The sequence below is a fragment of the Eucyclogobius newberryi genome, unplaced genomic scaffold (assembly GCF_026437365.1).
Source record: "Eucyclogobius newberryi isolate DKJ021-1_F unplaced genomic scaffold, fEucNew1.0.hap1 SCAF_8, whole genome shotgun sequence".
Taxonomy (NCBI): Eukaryota; Metazoa; Chordata; class Actinopteri; order Gobiiformes; family Gobiidae; genus Eucyclogobius; species Eucyclogobius newberryi.
The window spans coordinates 21,237,002-21,259,501 of NW_027316500.1; the positions used below are offsets into that span (position 1 = coordinate 21,237,002).

The 22,500-nt window shown below is 40.8% G+C and overlaps 3 protein-coding genes across 3 annotated transcripts in view; 1 reads left to right on the forward strand and 2 right to left on the reverse strand.

Moving 5' to 3' along the window:
- fmn2a (formin 2a) overlaps positions 1 to 7,857 on the forward strand; it is a 45,610-nt gene extending 37,753 nt beyond the window's left edge. The window contains exons 14-17 of the mRNA XM_072436486.1: positions 3,655 to 3,706; positions 4,769 to 4,918; positions 6,928 to 7,009; positions 7,206 to 7,857. Coding sequence (XP_072292587.1) covers positions 3,655 to 3,706; positions 4,769 to 4,918; positions 6,928 to 7,009; positions 7,206 to 7,232 — 311 coding nt within the window. The 3' untranslated portion in view covers positions 7,233 to 7,857. The remainder of the gene's footprint in view (positions 1 to 3,654; positions 3,707 to 4,768; positions 4,919 to 6,927; positions 7,010 to 7,205) is intronic.
- Positions 7,858 to 8,012: 155 nt separating this feature from the next.
- Positions 8,013 to 18,644, reverse strand: grem2a (gremlin 2, DAN family BMP antagonist a). The gene is made up of 2 exons (XM_072436487.1): positions 17,932 to 18,644; positions 8,013 to 9,105 (listed from the first exon to the last, which is right to left on the reverse strand). The coding sequence occupies exon 2, from the start codon at positions 9,102 to 9,104 to the stop codon at positions 8,553 to 8,555; it is 552 nt and encodes a 183-aa protein (XP_072292588.1). The 5' UTR covers position 9,105; positions 17,932 to 18,644; the 3' UTR covers positions 8,013 to 8,552.
- A 1,084-nt stretch (positions 18,645 to 19,728) lies between these two features.
- rgs7a (regulator of G protein signaling 7a) overlaps positions 19,729 to 22,500 on the reverse strand; it is a 78,641-nt gene continuing 75,869 nt past the window's right edge. The window contains exons 16-18 of the mRNA XM_072436723.1: positions 21,625 to 21,714; positions 21,046 to 21,082; positions 19,729 to 20,409 (exon numbers count right to left, since the gene is read on the reverse strand). Of these exons, the coding sequence (XP_072292824.1) occupies positions 21,062 to 21,082; positions 21,625 to 21,714 (111 nt within the window). The 3' untranslated portion in view covers positions 19,729 to 20,409; positions 21,046 to 21,061. The remainder of the gene's footprint in view (positions 20,410 to 21,045; positions 21,083 to 21,624; positions 21,715 to 22,500) is intronic.

Here is a 22,500-nt window from a genome sequence, read left to right on the forward strand (position 1 = left end):
GGTCTTCTCCTAAATTAAATAACATTAAATCAACCAAAATACTTAATTTAATGTTATTAATTTAATATTTATTTGGTCGGGACATACATGAAACACATGACGTAAACAGCTTCTTTTAGCGCTCTTAGGACCACACTGCCACACTCAAGCCACGCTGAATAAACATATGTGGGAATCTTGGATGTTTGCGAGGAGAAGTGAAGCAACAGAGATACAACAGACTTAAAAACGATTTAAAAACAAAAACAAGTCTGTCGATGAAGTGAGCTTATTCAATCGAATCAGCATATATCTCAGGAGTGGGAGTTCAGCGCAGAAGGATTGGCCGTTGCCCGTCATGCGGTAGGTCGGGGTCCCATTTTGCATATTAGAATGATCCAGTTATCCAGTAAGTGTTGTAGTATGACACCACACGTCTTCTGTAGTGCAGTTCTGGAGCTGTACCAGTCGTCCAATGACTCACTCACCTTACAGTAAGTAGAGTAAGTCATTGATTAAAAGTGGTCCTGTGAATAAAGTCTCGTTATCATGCTCAAACATTGCAAAACGCATAACAGCAACAGTCGGCCATTAAGCGAGCTCTGCTGTTGACATGCGGAATATATTTGTACAATAAATGTTTAGCTTGGAGCTTCACCTTCACACATCAGCAGCTACTGATCTTGAGTCCAGTTTTACTATCAGTCTGAGGACACACAGGAGTTGGACGGATACGTGTGCCTAATGACCCCCAATGGCCCAGATGTCATACAGTTCTGCTTTTATGCCTCTAACCCAAACACTATTAGCATGTTGTATCTCACTGTCCAAGTTAGTGCTTGTTAACCAGCTAACTGTCATACTCAATATAGCTTTGAATGTAACCTCGACTCCATCCACTCCACTGTGACGAATCTCTCTGAAGGAGCGGGCACAAAGGCCACTCTCTATTGCTTTTGTATTCAAATGAGTGTAATACAGATCATATGTCTTTGTGCTAAAGGAAGTCTGTGGACAAAGGCTTCTCTGGTATTTGCATATTTAGTTATAGTTCATTTCTTTGATGAGCTTGTTTTTCCTCCTTCAGTGCGATTTTGAAGGCTCCAGACAGGATTTTTGGGGTTCCTCTTCTGCGGTGATGCAAAAGAACAACAGCAACAAGTTGTATTTTTGTTATTTCTGTCATTTCCAACAAGCACAGGGTTAAACTGTCTCTGGCTCCACAGTGGAAACCGCGTTTGTTTATGTTCTGACCATGAAACTAACCACAGAATAACAGTGGGAACAGATTTGTTGGAAAAGGGCTGTTTGGTCTAGTCTGCCTCACAGATTCACATGCTCTCATGCCTTTGAAGGAGGCTGTGCACTTCAGGTGACCAGTGACCATGTGATAATCTGTGTGTGATGGACACCAAGATTAGTCACAGTCAGGTTGCACTCTCTCTACTCCTGTTTGCTGGACTTCACTGTAATGGTTCTTGTTAGTAAGGGGAAAAACATTGGGAATCCGGGAGACTCAAAGGCCCAGTTGCTGACTACACTTCTTTGTATCTCGTAGGAAAACGCACATACAGTGATGGGGTTCTGTATTAGACATGACTGAATGAATAATGGGATTTATGGACTGTTTATGTCAAATATTTTTGAACGTGCATCATTCCCATCGTACGCTGAAGACAAGGCAGATGAAGAAGTGCTCAAGAACACAATGACTGCACAGGGCTGGGGATCAAACCGACAACCATTATAAGATATTCAGAATTCTACTTTCTACAATTGCTGAGTTAATTAGTCAACTTAAATTGCCTCGTAATTACCTGGAACTGAGATTTCCAGCACGTCTTTGTTTTGTCCCTCCCAAAATGCTGCTGCTCCGTGACCTGGACAATAGGAATAATATGTAGAAGATAAACAAATGCATTCCCCTCGACAACAATTAAATATTCCATCAATAGCTCTGTGCCTCATTGACTGATTTGTCATCGTGCGTTGATGAGCTGTCAGCAGGACAGACGAGGCTGAGATACAGGGTGATTTAATGCAGTGGAATGGTGAAGCACAGCACTGCTCCCCATGGGCTCCACTCAGAGCTTCAGATGTGGCTCTGGCTTCAATTACACGTAGCAACCAGATATTCCCGGGATAAGAGAGGAACACGCGTCTGTGCCAGGAAAGATTCTTTCCTCCATCCACTGTCGTGTGTGTCTTGGAAATCGATGAGGAAGTCAGAGGTCAGTTTTATCATGTGACAGGTGAGTGAAGCACGTACCATGTGATCGTTTCAAAGGAAATGTACGATGCATCACCTAAAAGCAGTGTATGATGGGTAGAAGAGGAACGCAGAGAATATGAGACACGCACAGAAGTAACTGTACTGCTCATGCCAAATGGTGGATGAGATATGGAACGTTTAAATGTGTTATTTATTTTCATTTCATTTTCAACAAAGACAAATACCACAAGACACAGAGATAAACATACAAGCATAACTGGCACATCCATGTACAGTCCTGAGTATGTAGTCTGGAATATTTGCTCCAATTCGTCTAAATTCTGTCAATTTCTTCCACTTCCAAATCGATCGTTGGTTCAATTTTTATCTCATACATTTTTCATAATGGCTTGATTTTCTGTTGCAAGAATTTATCTGTTTATTGTGGCAGGAGTTTAGAGGCACAAATACATCTGAATCAGAAATGTTTAATGGGTTTAATTTAAGGTTTAGAATTCACAAACATAGGAACTTGCTTTGGTGATTCGGTGCAACATAAAACGATGAACAATATGAAAAGAAAAACAATTTAAATCTGCTATGGGATAAAAATAAAAATAGGCTTCTTATGTACGCAAAATTGACACGGTTCTGAAGTCCAGTGGGAAGCCAATGCCGAAGACAATCTGCGGTCCACTATTTTTGAACACTAAGAAACAAAACTCAGGATAAAGGTGGGCCAACTGGCAGCCACAGTTTCCCCAGCAACCAGTATTTCCATGTGATCTGAAACATTGTCAAATTGACTTTATTTGTAATCCTCTAAACGGGTTCACGGTGATATTTCTGCATTTTAATCCATTCAATTTCTATCCAAACAGTTCAAATTTCCCTCAAGATATTTCTGATGGATTGAAAGACAAAAAATCTGACAATTTTATCAATGAAATAAAAAACTGTCGTAATTTATAACAGTGAAAATGTGTGATAGTGTTAGTGATAATCTGCACTGTTTCTTTTACACACACACGCACACGCACACACACACACACACACACACACACACACACATACACATACACACACACACACACGCACACACACACACACACACACACACACACACACACACACACACACGCTCTTAAGTGCACAAACACACAGTCATCCGTCTCCATTGGATGTTGCGTCTGCACAAAGAAGCACTTGTGTTACGATCTGCTGGACTCATTTGTCAGTTGTGCAAGAGCGGGACGATCCGACACTCAATAACCGGGTGGCACGGCGATGACCTAGAGGATGACTGCTGCTTAAGTAATGGTGACACGTGGAATCCTCTTGTATATACATGTTGCACTGGAGGTGAAAGACACTTGCGCCTAACGCTACAGGAAATATTTTAATCCTATATTTACTGATACAAGCGTTCTTTCTTTTAATCAATCTCTCGCTTCCTTTCACAGCCAAAACAGAGCTGGAGACGCAGGAAAAGCAGCTGGCAGACACTCAGAAGATGTGAGTCTTTGTTTGAAAACACTTGTCTTCACCACCTGAAAAATGTCTGTGGGATTTACTCATGTCTAGGTCTCGGGGGTTTAACTAAAGAGTCCAAAGTGACATTGTGATGGGTGACTCCTCCATGAGCTTTTTCAGATTTAAGGTGCTTGCTGGTAGAGTCGTTTCAATTTAAATACTTTCGAGCGCATGTCTCCCCAACGTTATTACATCAACAAACTGATTTTATAGGCGATTAAACAAATATATTGTTCCCAAAGTGAATCACTGAGTTAAATCAGAGTGTGTGTGAATCAAAAGCCATAGTTGCTGGAACATGACACAATAACATCTGACTTTAAATTTGTGTCTTCTTTTTGAAACATTAAAAAAAATCATGTTTCAGAAATTGAAATCAGGAATACTTAAAAAACAAAAAAAAAATCTTCACTCTTCAGCTGTAAAAGTGACAATTTAGTTGTGAAGTTGCCTGGAAGCGAAGCAAGATGGTCGGATATTATTGGCGCTACAGTGCTGAAACCCAATCCAGCTGTTTTGTCAATATTTAGTGCTGGCGGTTCCTCTTGTTACACAGGGAGGAGCGTCGCGTGGTGCCAGTGCTCTGAGCTGATGAGAGGCCCCTAGTGCGGTGTCTGCCTTGTTTATCCAAGCCCAGAGAAAGTAGACAGCTCCGGCTCCGGGCTTCTGTTACTGCCACCAAAGAATGCGTTCCTACAGCACACTCCAAACACAGGCCGACCAAAGCTGTCTCTCTATTGATCCACTGCAAATGGCCGCCACATTTAACCCTTGCGCTCGTGACACCGTGCCGTGCGCTCGACTTGTATGTCTTATTTCCTGTTTTATTATACACACTTATGGATAAACATCACAAATTGCAGCGCTATATAAGGGATGGACAAAAGTGTTATTCATGTTCCTGTTAATCTGTGAGCTCAGTCATCTCAGCCTTGCACTTACAATTCTGAGCCACTAAAGCAGAAATAGGCACATTACACCGAGATTAACAGTCACTGGGTCGGTTTCACAATAACAGAGGTTTTGAAACGTGTGTGTCCGCAGTTTCCTGGAGCTCAGTGTGTCGTTCTCAGTCAAGCCCAAAGCAGGAGAGAAGGAGGTCTCCCCCAACACCTTCTTCTCCGTTTGGCACGAGTTCTCCTCCGATTTCAAAGAGCACTGGAAGAGGCACAACAAGCTGATGTTACAGGAGAGGTGAGCACAGTCCTGCACGCCCAGACAAAACATGGGTGAATTTTAATACGCTGCTGTTGTACCAAAATCTCTGTTTCAGCAAAAACAGAAGTCAGTATTTGCACTTACTGTCTCACATACGCCAGAACACCCAAAGATAACAGCAACATTTCCCGTTCAATCCCCAAAACAGGTTGCAATATGTTTAGTAGGTAACAAAAGTCTGACGTTAAAATGTTGACTTGGAAAATGATATATTGAAAAGTTATACATCCATGTTTGTCTGAGTCCAGAGCACGGTCTAAGCAGAGACTCCCAGACTTCCCTCGCCCCAGACGCATAATATTGTTGTCTTCTTTTGCATTTACATGTCTAATAACTCAAGACAAACGTTGCACTTTTGTATGTACCAAAACGTATTCAAACTGAAGGACAGAATGAGGAAAAAGGACAAACTGTTCAATGATCAGATGTATCAAAACTTTTTTTTAAAGTGCAACAGCCCCAGAGAAAAATCCATATCTGTATCAAGCCCATACCTTATAGTGCCAACTGTGTTTATGGGGAAATTAGTTATTTTATTTATTTCAAAGCGTTGCAAATCGAGCAACATTTACATTCTGTCCCGGGGCACAATATCCTTAACCATTCATAATTTACAGTACATGTTGTTGTGCAGTAGATTCTATCGACTTCATACACATTCATGACGGGAAAGAGGCTAAGTGAGTCCTCACCCCGTTAATCAGAACCACACATGCGCTTATGGGGAACTGATCATGGCGAAGATAAGATTTGTTCTACCAACAAAGCAATAATTGGGGAATTATGCCAAATAAAGATGGAATAAGGATATGTATTTGTGGGCAAAATGTCAAAAAGTGAAAACATAAACTTAATAACCCTCTGGTGAAGCAGTGCATGTGGTTTGTGATGGATGAAGACAAGGTCGCAATGAAAGTGATCAGAAATCACATTATCGGTGCTTCTCAATCTGTGGTCCGTGGTTAACAAGCACTGTCCTGTAACTAAATAAATCATCATTCATTATCATTCTATACTAAAAATAATGTTGGAAAATGCATATATCTGGATCAACCTGTACATAAGGCTGCTCAAAACGGTCATTTGTCACGTTGTTTATGTTGATGTGCTTGAACTGTCAGAATTAGCACAGGTCATGTTGATTATTGGACAGTGTTGGGAACTCACTGAATATCTGTACAAAATAACAATAAAAAGTGTAGCTGTACCAAAAAAAAACATTCAGAACATTAATTGTGATTAACTGTATTCCAGAACAGTTAATTTGGTGTTATTCAATGTAGAGAAAATCAAAAGTATACAGGACGTTATTTGTTCATGTAATTTAGGTTTCAGTCTACACAGTATTAGCATGAAGAATAGAGAACAAAGACCCGAAAACTACCCATTTTTAACAGCTTAATGTATACTTCTAAGACAACCAATAGTGTTATCTGAACCTTCATAACTTCAACTTGCACATTCTGCCAAAAAAACTAAAATCACACATTTGAAAAAAACAACAACCTTATTTTGTCTTTTTCTCCGTTTGGTCGGGGCCGACTTGTGGCGGTTTTACGGGCGGCGGGCCACAAATGCCGCTGTTATAGTGTGTATGTGCATTTTTTCTCCTCTCTAATTAATGATAAATTAATGCATAACAAACAGTAAAAAGTTGTTATCCACTGCAGTCTTTGTACACATACATACACAGTCCTAACAATGTAACAGTACAGGACAAATCAGCAGGTATTCTGTGTTCTGCGACAAGTAATCTTCCTATCACTGTTATTGGAATTTCCTCCTGTCTTCCTGTTTTCTTTGATTTTTACATTATTTAAATCTAAAATGCACCAACGCAATAGTGTAGAGGGGTGACTTCATTAAACGCCTTCACTTTCTGTTATTTAATGACACAGGACTGGTCTTTGTGCATTGTAACCAAATAGTCATTTATTTCCTTCTGTTTAAAAATATATATATTAAAGTAAATGTCCTTTTTCCAGGGTTAAAATGGCTGAGGAAAGCTTCAAACAGGCCAAAGAGAAGGCTTCCTACAACGTGAAACCCAAACATGCAACTGGAATAGTACGTTCTGCTTTTTTTATGGCCGTCATTTCAAAATCCCATTTCCACCACTACCTGTTCAGCCTTTATGTCTCCCTTGATGCAAATTGTCTCGTAACCCTGGAGATCCATTCCACATTACCACCACCTGGCTTCTCTTTGCCATTTTTACCAGCACTCTAAATAATCCAGATGTGTTGCTTTGTTTCTCTCGTAGAAAGCCAAGTTGGGCCAGAAGATCTGACGCAGGAAGGTGGAAAATCATCATCAAACATCCTTTCGCACTTGCACTGTTTAGACAATCTTGACACGAGCCATACGTCAATTTGACAACATTTATTTACCCCAAGTGTTTGTTTTCAATTGATTTAGAGCCGCTGTTTATTGTGAGCGAGTCCAAAGTGGATCTAATGTTGATACTGAAGTGAAAAAGTGTGCTCGTTTCAATGTTCTTTGATAGCGCCCCTGTAATTCCAATGAAATATGCCCATCGTAGGAGGCCGTTAAGCTGACAGGATTTATTAAAGTCATGCGCCGATCAAACTGGCTCCACAAGCGTTCTCCAGTATTTTACACAGAGCTATTTTAGTGAGTCGTACGTTTATATCTGTGAGGAAGAGAAGCACAGCCGCCTGAAATATTGTGATGTGGTAAGAATAGATCACACAGAGCCATACGTTAAGTGCCTTATTACGCAGCCATTCGTCTGAAGGACAGTATGCACCTATGGGACCTACATCCAGTCTAATCATTGGACGTTTGTGCTGACAGGGGAGTTTGACCAAGTATGTTCCTCTCCGGTGACTATTTCTGCTTGCCTAAAGTGTTGTAAGATTTGATAAATCATAATGTGATGCTTACATTACAAATGTTTCTATGCAGTCTTTATCTCATGCTTGCTTGTACAAACCCACATATTCTGAACCTTCTGTGACCTTCTTGTGCAATACAGCCCAGATTTGACACAATTTAAATATTGTTAAATATTATATATTAAAAGTACATTTTATTCAAAATCTTTTTGATGCATGGTTTGTTAGAATCAGGGCACGTCAAATACATATTGTAGTATATGAGATAGATTTAATATATTTTACATACATATTTATACACTCACATATCAAATATTTGTACTGTATAAACTACATGCCATTGCACCTCCACTTTCACCAGCAACAGGCACCAGACATGGGACTTTATATCTCTTCATTATTCATACAAAAATATGATTTTATTGTTTCAAAAACATTATAATTGGCCATTTGCTCAAGGAAAATAATGGCAGAAGTCTTCAAATTAAAGGTGGTTGCTACTTTGTAATCTCATGACAACTGTACATAATGTCACACTTTATAATTCAAAGCAACCACTGAAAAGCACTGAGGTTTCAGCTTACAAGTGCAACAGCTCATCTTTATAGAATCAGTCTGTACATTTGTACAACACCAGTTTCTTCACGTTCTCACTGAGGGTCAGAGAGTGCAGCACAGTTCAGCCCTCTAGTTCATGGTATACTGTGTTCATTGCCACATAAAGTCATAGTCTGTGTTGCAGCGTCTGTCTCTCAGAGTTTGCCGTGGCTGCTGACCTCCACAGACATGCAGCGACACTGCTTGACCCGCTGGATTTTGCGGTGCCTGAAAGGCGGCTGCAGGTCGGGACAGTCCAGCTGCACTGTGAGCTGTGTGATGCGCTGGGGCCTGCAGAAGGAGCACGACTGGAAGGGCTCCTGCAGTTTGTTGTGGTGCTTCCTCCCGGAGCCTGAGCCAGAGCTGGGGCCCATGTGCCGGGGGATGTAGAAGGAGTTGCACTGGCCGTAGCAGAAGCGGTTGACCACTGTGCGGCTCAGGCAGCCCTCCTCAGTGATGGTCTGCCTCAAAGGCTGGGTCTTACACCAGTCCCTGCGCAGGTACCTCCTCTCTGTCACCACCAGGGCCTCTCTGCTGGAGGACAGCACCTCAGGCTTCTTCTGGAGCAGACGATGGCGCTCTGACGACAGGTTCCCTTTGCTCTTGTAAGGGGAGGGGATAGAGCCTTGTGGACGGGGCTTTCTGCTCTCTGCGGTGATGCAGAGAAACCCCGCTAGCAGGACAGGAAGAGTGATTCTCCACAGCATTCTGAAAGAGAAAACATCACCGTTTTAAAGAATGAACTTGTATTTGCACTAACATATTTCACTCAAACTGCCTTTGTGAGACATAAATTATTATTAACCCAAACATATCATTATCATTCCATATCATGTTTGTTCTGCATGTAGCTGTGCTCAGTCTGCAGCCTCACAGGCATCATGAGGAAATGAATGCATCAGCAGGGCCTTCATTTGTCAGCATCTCTGTGTCATTACCTCTATTTGCTTTCCTCTCAGCTACGCAACTCCTTCAAAAATAAACAGAACCTGCCATCAAAGGATACATTTAAACAGCCATAACGAGAAGAGGAAGTTGATTTTATTGGTCCCGTCGCCGGGTAAAATAATTAGGGCTTTGCTTACTTTAGTCATGAACTATGCCACAGATATGTAAACAGGCATTAGAGGGCCATCTGCATGTTATTAGGGGGAGCGAGGGGTGTACAGTGCCCCTCCACAGTCCAATCCACAGTCTTTAGTGATAGAGCAAAGTGAACTGCTAATGACCCGGAGTGACCATGAAAGCCACAGCCTTTGTGTCCACAGAGATGCACACAAGTGATTTCTCAGCATTCTGCGAGCGTCAGTGGGTCTGAGCGAGCCTTCAGTGTTTCTGCCAGCACATATTTGACCATCACTCAAGCATCTTTTCAGCAGATGTTACTCCTGACAAGCATTGCATGACATCAAGACAATCTGACAGAGAAGCAGAGTGCCTCAAGGCCATTGGCTTCACCTCTTTGCTGTGCAAATGTGTCTGTTCTCTTTCTTCCTCAACCTGCAACTCTGTCTGACACGGAACAAACCACTTTATCCTAATCCACTTTGTTTAGCACTGTTTCTGCCCTTGAGCCCAACACTGTGGTGGCTCAGGTTTTGTGGCTGGATATCACACACAAACAGAGAAATATGTTTTTTTTTTAAATCTGAGAATAATATAGAGCGGTGCGTTTTTCTACACTCATCTATCTGTATCATGCGGCCATCTTTACCTCTCAACCCATCACTTCTCAAGCTATTTGTATTTCTCCTCTCTCTATCAACCTGCTATGTTTCAGGCACAGGCTCCAATCCTTCTCCCCATCTCCATTTCAGCAGCAGCAGCAGCAGCAGCAACATCATCAACCAACTCCTCCTTTTATCATCTCCCTTGTCCAACCCCGGGTGGACCAATCCTAACAAATCTACTACACAGCCCACACTGCTGACATCATACAAAATGGTGTAGTTCTTTTCGTCTTTAATTTCTGGTTTTGTCCGTCTGGCCTGGCCATCAAACCAACTGATCAGTCCGAAATCAATCCTATTTCTCTCTGCTCGAAAAAACACAGGCGACCCTTGAACTAACAATCAGAATGGAACATGCCTGACCACCACTTTAACGTTTCTGACATGCCTCCTTACACACACACACACGCACGCACGCACACACACACACACACACACACACACACACACACACACACACACACTGGCTGAGGATAGCATAACTAAAACCTGACCCTCTCCAACCGCCCCCTGCCTCACGAGGTCGCGACCCCACTACATCTCCTACACTCCTTACCCAGCTCCGCACATTCCCATTTGTCTTTCTTCCTCTAGGAGAACATATTTTGCTTCTGTCCGCTGTTTTCTTTTGGTGCCTTCTCTGTGGATGTCTTGGAGGGGAGGAAGCACCATGTTGGGCCTGCCTTTGGGACCCTCCAGGGAAGACTTGACTGATTGTGTATATAAGCACATGATAGATGGCCTATGGATAGCCCCTCTCCTCCTCTCTTCTCAGCCTAAGCAAGCTCCTAGTGCCTTCTGCCAAGCCTTCTCTCATCCATCTTTGCCCTGAGGTTTTTTTGGGAAACGAGAGGGGGGCAGCTGAGTTTGTTGGAGGTTAGCGGTTAGGGTTGGGAGATAGTGAGGTTTTGGGTAATGATAGTCCGCTGATGACCCACTGGGAGCCTAAAGCCTGTATGTATCTTTCCCCTTGTCAGTTTTTCATCTTTATTCCTCTCCATCTGTCTTCATTTGCCGTAGGATCTGTCCATCTTTGGTCGACAAACGCACTAATCACCGCGTCATCTCGTAGACGGAAGGAGACGGTGGTTTTTAGGAACACCGGACCCGCTCTCACTAATACCGTCCACCAACAGACTGTTATGTTTCAGCACAACCACAAATACTTGAGGGAAACGCTCGGGCGATTTGGAGCAGACCTCGGTTCCAAAATTCAGACCTCTAATGAAATCACCCATACCAGTAAGTGCTGAGCAAGAAAACAACTGTTATTATCAGTGGGAAATGGTTGTGTTATGTTTTGCACAATCCCATGTTTTATGCCCCATGTCAGTTTTTTGCATGAGTACCAATTGTTCCATTTTCAAACAATGATAATGATAGTGGAAACCTAAGCTTTAGTTTCTTTTTCCAGCGATAAAATCTCTGTACAAATCATGATTTACTGACACATTGAAAAGTTGGAATGCTGGACAAAACTATAGCACTAATAATATGTGACTGACTGTGGCCAATCCAGTTACATGTCTACCCGGCCAAAATGTTCACAATGATAATAGATTAGCACGAGACATTTCAACTTGTTTGGCATTTTGTCCATTATCTCTTCACTTCTCATTCAAACTTGATGACAAACACATGCCTGTGATCATCAAAGATTTAAGTGTCTTACCCAAGGACGCATTTAGTTATTGTGTATCGTTTTCAAAAGCTCTCTGGTGCGACAAGGGAATGAAATGTGTCAATGGAGTCGAGTTCTTAAAACTATGAAACATGTTTTTGTTAAATTGATACAGAAAATTATTTCAACAGTTGAGGCTTACGAACAAATAATGATTAATGAGTCAAATAAAATCCACTTTGTTGTTGTTGTTGTTGTGTTACTTTTAATGGCGGTTGGCAGTCAACTGAAAAGGTGCATTTACCGCCACCTACAGTAGTTGTACGTCCTCAAAGTATGTGTTTTATGCTATATTGTAAAGAAAAGAGAGAAAAAAGAGAGAAAGCGATTGAAAGAGAGAGAGAGAGAAAGAGAGAGAAAGAAATCCACTTAATGAACTATACCTTTTAATGCGTTTTTAGGTTACTAAAAACTTGACTCAAATAATATGGAGAAATGTTAATTATGAGAAATGGCACATTTTGAATTGAGACACTCACATTTGTTTGGTCCATTATCTATGCACTTCTTGGCTGTGATCATCAAAAGTGTCTTGCAGTTAATTGGGATTTATAGTTTTCAAAAGAGTGCTGGTATGACAATGGAATGAAATGTTTGCGTTAAATGTACATTATTATTTAACTTAATGGAATTTAGACAACATATTGAATGATTCAATTCTTGACTAAAATAACAATGACAAAACGACACATCATCAGTTGTAACACTGTATACTTTTCTTCATTTAAACTATGTTAATTACACATTAACTGCTCCACAGTGTGTTGTTATTCCAAAGTGCTACAGAGCCATTTCCCTTACATCTCCCCATACGTGTGTATACACTAGTCTAAGCCATGTGAAATGTCTTCCCAGCACGTCTCCATCAAAGGCAGGTTAAAACAAACAAAACCTGATGCCTCAATTATCGGTGAGTCACAAAGTCTCACACACAGACCTGTAAGTGCACTTAATTACAGCCGAACCACATTTAATTCAGCGTGTAGCTCCAGCCCCAGCATACACTCACATTATGTACATGACCACACGCACACATAGGAAGGATACAGGGAGGAAAAGGACTAAATCAAATGTTTTCACTGCAGACCAATTACACCAGAAGAAACCATGTCATTATCTGTATTTGCGGATTGCATTTTCCCAAACTATACGGTTGGCTCATTAACAGTTTAAGCGACCAAGGGCAGGGTGGGGTTCAGTGCCAACAACATGGCCAAGACCTGAGGCTCCCCAAGGCTCTCCGGGACAGCCATTTGTCACAACACACAATCCATCTTGATAATGACTATAGCGGCACCAGATAGCAGCAGTAAAGTACCGGCAAGAATGTAAAGTTGACTGTCGCCGACACAAAGCGCTGCAGTTGAGGATGAAGGGTAATTAGAGATGCCTTGATGGAGCAAGGGTTCAGATCAGGTGATAATCCCAAAGCGGTGGTTTACTAAAAGTCCTTTGCACTTAAAGGGCCACTGTGGGACACGGTAAAGTGTTCAGATAGACGTGTAAATTCGGTTTAGATTAGCAGCACTGAGACTTTAAGATTATTGACAGCGCTGATCAAATAAAAGTATTGGAGGGAATTGATGACGGTAAGAAAGATGCCAAAACACGCTCTTTATAAGCAGAGAAACGCAAAAGGACAAAGTTTAGAAATTTGAACCTCAGTTTCAGCTAAGACGAGATGTTTTACTATGATCCATTGCGCAGTGGCATTTGGGTGATACGTTTTAGTACATTTATCCAGGCTTGGGACTGGTAGTGTGACTCAGTGTGTACTGTGAAGAGCTTGGAGTAGAGTCGTTGCTCCACATCACTGTCCTATTGTCCTATTGAGATTTATAAGGCATTTTTCACATAGTCATCCCACTTAAATTTAAATATATACAACATAAACCACACAGGTACAACATAAACCACACAGGTACAACATAAACCACACAGGTACAACATAAACCACACAGGTACAAGATAAACCACACAGGTACAACATAAACTACACAGGTACAACATAAACCACACAGGTACAACATAAACCACACAGGTACAACATAAACCAAACAGGTACAACATAAACCACACAGGTACAACATAAACCACACAGGTACAACATAAACCAAACAGGTACAACATAAACCACACAGGTACAACATAAACTACACAGGTACAACATAAACCAAACAGGTACAACATAAACCACACAGGTACAACATAAACCACACAGGTACAACATAAACCAAACAGGTACAACATAAACCACACACAGGTACAACATAAACCACACAGGTACAACATAAACCACACAGGTACAACATAAACCACACAGGTACAACATAAACCACACAGGTACAAGATAAACCACACAGGTACAACATAAACCACACAGGTACAACATAAACCACACAGGTACAACATAAACTACACAGGTACAACATAAACCACACAGGTACAACATAAACCACACAGGTACAACATAAACCAAACAGGTACAACATAAACCACACAGGTACAACATAAACCACACAGGTACAACATAAACCAAACAGGTACAACATAAACCACACAGGTACAACATAAACTACACAGGTACAACATAAACCACACACAGGTACAACATAAACCACACAGGTACAACATAAACCACACAGGTACAACATAAACCACACAGGTACAACATAAACCACACAGGTACAACATAAACCACACAGGTACAACTTGAACCACACAGGTACAACATAAACCACACAGGTACAACATAAACTACACAGGTACAACATAAACCACACAGGTACAACATAAACCACACACAGGTACAACATAAACCACACAGGTACAACATAAACCACACAGGTACAACATAAACCACACAGGTACAACATAAACCACACACAGGTACAACATAAACCACACACAGGTACAACATAAACCACACAGGTACAACATAAACCACACAGGTACAACATAAACCACACACAGGTACAACATAAACCACACAGGTACAACATAAACCACACAGGTACAACATAAACCACACACAGGTACAACTTGAACCACACAGGTACAACATAAACCACACAGGTACAACATAAACCACACAGGTACAACATAAACCAAACACAGGTACAACATAAACCACACAGGTACAACTTGAACCACACAGGTACAACATAAACCACACACAGGTACAACATAAACCACACAGGTACAACATAAACCACACAGGTACAACATAAATCACACAGGTACAACATAAACCACACAGGTACAACTTGAACCACACAGGTACAACATAAACCACACACAGGTACAACATAAACCACACAGGTACAACATAAACCACACAGGTACAACATAAACCACACACAGGTACAACATAAACCATACAGGTACAACATAAACCACACAGGTACAACATAAATCACACAGGTACAACATAAACCACACAGGTACAACATAAACCACACAGGTACAACATAAACCACACACAGGTACAACATAAACCACACACAGGTACAAGATAAACCACACAGGTACAACATAAACCACACAGGTACAACATAAACCACACAGGTACAACATAAACCACACAGGTACAACATAAACCACACACAGGTACAACATAAACCACACAGGTACAACATAGACCACACAGGTACAACATAAACCACACAGGTACAACATAAACCACACAGGTACAACATAAACCACACAGGTACAACATAAACCACACAGGTACAACATAAACCACACAGGTACAACATAAACCACACAGGTACAACATAAACCACACACAGGTACAACATAAACCACACAGGTACAACATAAACCAAACACAGGTACAACATAAACCACACAGGTACAACATAAACCACACAGGTACAACATAAACCACACAGGTACAACACAAAACAAACACTACAATGAAATCCTTCTGGTCAAATATTAGGCTCTGCATCTGACGTATGTTTAAGGGCCAAGGATAAAGATCTTCTTATTTATAGAACCTTCTGAAGCAAACGTTGGGCTGTTTACTTCACGTCAGAATAAGAAGCAGACTCAGCCAACACAGTAGTTAGAACACTTTCAATAAATAATAAACCTTTGGCATCATCTGTTCCCGAGAATCTGAGATACGACCTCCAAATCCGTTTCATCCCGCACAAACACTGACCACTGGAGTGCCAGCTCCCCCTGCACCTCATGTGTTAAGCATGTCGTACAGCCTTCTGTCAAACACTCGTTCGGCTGTCGTTGGGGGATTATGGCGCAGCGTCTTAAGAAACTGTAATGTGTCTGTGTGTGCTAAATCCTCTTTGACATCAGAGTCGGGCCTGTACAAGGAGGTGCAGTCGCCGGGCTGTAAGGCGGATCAGACGCCACAACTCCAAGCAGCGTTCAGTTCACAGCACGCACACTCGCACACATGTTCCCACACACAGCAGCAGCAGAACACATACACCTGCACTCGCATCACTCCATTCAGTTCAAGTTTAGATGCGTTCTTACAAAACATACACTACAAACCACGTATTGCATTTCATTGTCTGTCATAAATGATTGAAGGAGTTAGAAGATAGTAAAAGGAGTGCATATATAGTAACTGTAGTGCCTTTAAAGGGACTGTGATATTAGTACAAGAGGAACATTAGTGTGTTTACAGTAGGACAACCACTGGAGATATTACTGTTGTAACTTAAACAGTGTAACTTTCTGGAGGTGGCACGTCATCTGCATTCTTCCATGAAAATAGCAAAAAAACATACTTCTGAAACATTCTTCATGGAGACAAATACGTTTTATGTCATAATGTTGATTATTATAGCCAAAGGAATAACATTTCCATGGAGACAAGCAGGAGGAGGCAACTCCAGGCCAAGTACGAGTCAGGTTTGTAGAGTTCACTCTGTAAGGACACATGTTTTTCAGTGCAATAAAAACAACGAGTGGGAAAAAAAATGAGACAATTTTTATTTTTGTTGAAGTACTCGGGGTTTAAAGGTGTAAATGTAACTTTTCTGGAATGTTCCACAGTATGGCAAAATACATATGTACACTAGCTCCCACCCACCGGAAGATCAGAGGTTCAATACCCACGCAAACCAGCTCTGTTTCCTAAAATAATGGACAGTAAATGATAGAAGTATATAAAAGTAAAAAATGTATCAGATGAACAGGAAACTGATTTTTCTGAATATCTAAAAGTAGTATAGTATTAATATTAGTACAAATGAATGCTGTGGTAGCAGTCCCTGATAACTGGACCTTATACAGTCAGTTTTGTTAATAGTTTTTCATTGGTAGCACTATGTTCTGTTCAGACTTGCAGTAATTATTGTTGTCATATTATTGTCAATACTTTTTATTAGTATCCACTCTTGAACTTAAGTATTCTTTCAAACACCTCCAGCAATAACAGTCACCCATAACTCCAGACCATCCATCATTATGTCGCCTGTTCTACTGCTGGAAAAACTTAGCAACATCTTAATCCGGCTCTGTCATTGTCGGCTAATTCACCCACTCACGTCGCTAATTCCTTAAACTATCGCACCACTAATTATAGTCATTTTGTAGACACTTTATCCTCCTGCAGCGCCTCACCTTCAAGGCCTATGTTTTTCCTCAGCCCCACTGGGAACAAACTGGCAACTGGCAGGAATTGTAAATATCTCTTCAATTATTCAATTGTTGTTAGAATTACATGGCTTTGTGTTTACTTCGCTCTCAGTGACTCACTGTCAGTCAGACTCGAGTTACTGAGTTTACCGGCTAACAATTTAATAAAGATGCATCTTATGAGTAACTTAGATGTAATTATGAGATATTAAGAGTAGACTTTGTTAGTAATTCTAGTGACATTTTGTAGGGTGGAAGTGAAGTAGAAGAATACATGACATTATTGGTCTGTATTGTATCTGAATTTATTTATCACAACATTTTTAACCATTCAAATATGTTTTAAGAGCGCACTTGTATAAGAATAGACTTGTCATATCTTGGTTTTCACTTGAATCCATAACATAAAACTACATCTTTTTCAATTGTTTGAAAAAAAAAAAAAGTTTGAAAAAAGTAATTTTTCTAACTTTTTCCAAACTTTCTAGAGAGTTCCAAAAAGTCAGTTACCTCCCAGTTGATTGTGACGGTGGCGTGTCGAGGATGTGCTTAGCTATGACGGTCCACCTTCACTGGTCCTTGCGTCCGCTTCCAGGTCGTGGTTTCCATGGCAACATAATCGGTAGTCTCCTTAGTATCCTTCCTCCTCGGTGCTTCAGCTCCCAAAAATCAGTATTTTCGGAGTTTCTTTCTCACTTTTTTTGCGTCCTATATGTTGATGTCCTGGACTAGAAGCACAATTGTTCTCTCTGCTGTGAGTCTTTGGAGCTCGCACTGCTTGGACTGTTCTGCCTTATTGTGCAGCCAACTACCAGCCCCTTCCCTCCTCAAGACTGGGAGGCCGCGCTCCTATTGGCCCTGGCTATTGTGTGAATCAAACCAAGCTTCACTTCTCTCACTTTCTCCCCTTTCTGTCCCTCCTTTGCCTTCTCTTGTTGCTATTATATTTTTTTATAGCCTGCACCATCCCACCCATTCATCAGGAACCGGGCCTATCAAAATGACAATGCTTTTGTTCTCGATCCCAGTCTCCAAGTGTCTGAGTGACGCGCGTGGACAATACAGGGCGCTTGTGTTGGAAAACAGTCTGCTTTTTTATCACTTTAAACCCTTTTCTTATTGGCATTGAGACCACGCTACATTCAAACCATGATATAAGAAGCCCGCTTTGGAATCAGTTAAGTCAGTGTGACCATAAATCACTGTCCACATGCACCCACACATTTAGAATTGACTTTGAAAATGCAGCATTCCACAGGACAATAATAATTTTAAGCTTTGTGGATCTTTCAAAGCTGACCACTTGGCAGGATAAAAGAGCTGAAGCGTTCACAGAAAAGACAAGAAAACCTCAAGCTGTAGAGTGCATACAAAAAGCCCTTGAAGGAGGCAGACAGTGATGACACACTCGCATGACAAAAGTGTATTTGTCATCAGAGACCCGCCTGCTGCTGCTGCTGGTGCTGCAGCTTCTGCAGCTTCTGCTGCTGTGCTCTGCTGAGGCGGACAGGGCTGGTCAGAGGTGGTAGGAGATGGTACATCTCCCTCTAGTGGTAGATAATGGAAGTGAACTCAGCAATGTTCACATGCACACAAAAATCAGATGATTATCTGGCGTTAAAATGAAAAATCAGAAAGAAAGCCGTTTACTCACACCAGATTTAGCTATTGACATTTCATTTTAATTAACAAACAACTCCATAAACCTTACAATAATAAGATTTTGAGAGTGCCGGTAACCACAGCCCGTGTGAATGCCACATGAACATATGAACCCTTAGAACTTTTTTTCTTATTCTTATTTTCTCATTAAAGAAATGTATGTTGGATAGAGCTTGGTGGACCAGCGCTGTGGGTTTGAATCCGGCTCTGACAATTAGCTGCATGTCCTTCCCCAGTCTCATCCCTATTTCACACTAGACTATCTCTTGTCTAATAAAAAAAAAATGAAAATCCCCCAGTTTCTTGCACATACTGTATACGTTCTAAAACAGGGGTTGCTATGTCTACTGTGAATGAATTTAACTTTGATCATTACTGACTTGATCATTTATCCTGGTTGGACCTTGAGTCAGATAAAAGTCACAGATTTTGCTCTTCTTGAATTAGTGCTTGAATAGTAAATACACATGAGTGTAGTTCACATTCATATCTACACAGTGTCAGAAAAAAAATCAACTAACGCCACAATAACAGATAGAGGGGCAACTTTAATAATACATGTAAGTAAAAGTGTTTTTTTAAAATATGGTATAAAAATAAATGCAAGATAATAACAAAGAGTCATGTTTTACATAAGAGACAGGAGACGGATCTTTGCTGTATTTGAAATCTGACTTTACAAGTGCAATGAAAATCATAGGTGCTAATTATTGTAGTGAAAGAAAATAATGCAAAGCATACTAAATGCACAATAAATAATTATAAGAATAATCATAATATATGTGTATATATATTGTATACATGTATTCATTCTGCAAAACACTTCCCATAGCGTGACAAAATATTGGTGACCTTGAATCATGTATAGTGATGACTTGTATTTAGTATTCTTTTTAACTAAGTTTTTTTTTATTTTTTTCCTCTCTGACATCATCTGTTGGAGCTGGAAGAGAACGAGGGGCTTAAAGACCCCGGCGTTCCGATGGAAAGCGGGAGCGCTGGATCGGAAGTCCTCAGATGACATCTCTTCCGGCAGTTTTTATTACTCCGTGTCCCTACGGGCCAATCAGCAGCCTGCAGGAGAATACTGGAGATATCTAAAGTTCGGAGAGACATGGAGGAGCGGCATCCTCCTGGTGGACATGCAACATCCCGTGGACGACAGACACACACTGGCCCGGCTCCTGTCCCGCGGGCCCACAGCTGATGGACAGACCATGATGAAGACATGAAGACACGATTCTCTTCCCCACGTCCCACACAGAGAGAGAGAGATAAGCTTGATGGCACATGATTGGGCAGCCTCATGGATCCTATTGGTTTGACCTGGGAGACGGAAAACAACATTATATTGTATTTATGTTGCTTTAGTCTTTGAATCAGGCTTTAAGTTACATAGTAAACCATATTTTGAATCTTGGGATATTAGAACAAAAGTATTTCCCACCCAAAGTGCATTATCATTTAAACAACATAGTTAAGTCACAATTCTCTCCCAAATCTCAAACTAACTGACTCAAAACCTTCTCCATTCTGCTTTGGTACACATAAATCCCAATCAATGGGAGTGGAAAGATAATACATACAAATCCATCCATTGGTTCTAGTCTTCTACCTTCGTTGATATGACAGAAAATTCATATTGAATCCATCTTTGTTTCCCTTATTAAAGAAAAGCCTTTGAAAATCAATTCCCTGAACATAAAAAAGAGACTTTTGTTGCCATTTGACAAAAAAAAAAATATATAAATTTTCAAAACTCTTAATTCTGCTCCAAACAACATGCTTTTACTGATTGTGGACATCTCGATTAAAATGACCCAAGTGGATCATTCCCACTGAGAAATGATTTGAAGCTCGATCCCAATTCGACGCTGAACACATGCACAGCCCTACAGGTCGTCACAAAACATAAAGAATTGATGGAATGATTATCTAAAGGCCGGAGGAGGAAGGACTCACCTGGAAGCAGCGACCTTCAGAACAGGTTCTTACTTTTCTGTGAAACAAACAGAATAAAAGTGTTAGTGTTAAAGAGTTACAGAGTTAAAACATTCCCCTTGTTTTATTTGTGAGCTGGAGATACAAAAAAATAAATAAAAAAATCAGATCTTAGCAGCTTGTTATTTTCCCCGAAACCACTTGCTATTCCTTATGTACTCATCTTCCCACCGTGACGGAGCGAAAGATGTGGGACTGCAATCTTAAGCATAAATATATCCTCTATAATTCTAAATAATTCATCATTTTGTGACAGCCTCTGTGGCTTCGCTGCTGCTACAAGCCCCGTACAAATCCTCATCCCCCACGCGCTGTTAGTCCACTCTACAAAAACAAAAACATCCAACCACTAAAGCTCTGCTCACAAGTGGGTGGGAATCAAGGGAGATTTAAAAGTTTAGAGATTACTCTGGAAGGTAATTCAAACAAAATAGCAACAAATACGCTACGTTTGTACAGAAACTACTCAGTGAGAAAGAAAGAGTTCACACAGCATGTTGTCTCGAATGTACAAAAACAAAGACAATCTGATAGCGTTACCTTCTTCTTGGCTTGTAATAGCTCCTGGTAGGCACTGGAACGGATGAAACGGCTGTAAGAATCGCTCTTCATCAATTTGTAGATGTGCTCCTGAAAGAATATGGAGTCAAACATGAATAAGGCAATTCTAAGCAACGTCTAAGACCTTTTGATTAGCATATTACATTGTGTTGGGATTATAATATAGCTATTTAGGGTGTATTGATGCTTGTCCTACTTTGGTCCTGGTTTGTCTGGTTCAGAACTAGATATAGACTTGGTTTAGTCCAGGCTTGGGTCCAGGTTTAGTCCAGGTTTGGTCCTAATTTTGATGTAAACGGACTTTTAGACTTCAGTAGCGCGTCCATTTGTTCTGACCACACCGACCTTCATAAACTACTTTTATTAGATTATAGTTTGGGATAGCAATCACAATTCACTACAGAATCTACTCAAATGTGTATGCTGAACTTTATTTACTTACAAAAAGGACCCCACCCACTGGTATGTTAAAGAGTGAAGCCATTTTAGTCAAGATAAAAGAATATCAGATGATATTAATCAGGGGTGTCCAAACTTTTTTCACCGAGGGCCGCATTTTGAAACTTATATGGAGCAGAGGGCCAAAACTACTACTTTTTGTTGTTTGGACCAACTTAACAGGAAGCCGGAGGGCCGACAAAAATTGGTCTGAGGGCCGCATTTGGCCCCCAGGCCAAAGTGTATAGACTGAAGTATTAAAACAATAAAGAAACCTTCAAGTGTCAGATGACAATCAAAACTAACTCGCATATTACAATATTGAAAGTAAGCTAAAGGAAATATATAAAAACAATGATCTACAAGTATATCAAGTGTTATCTGCATGAAGAGATGAGCAATATATAAAAAAAAAAT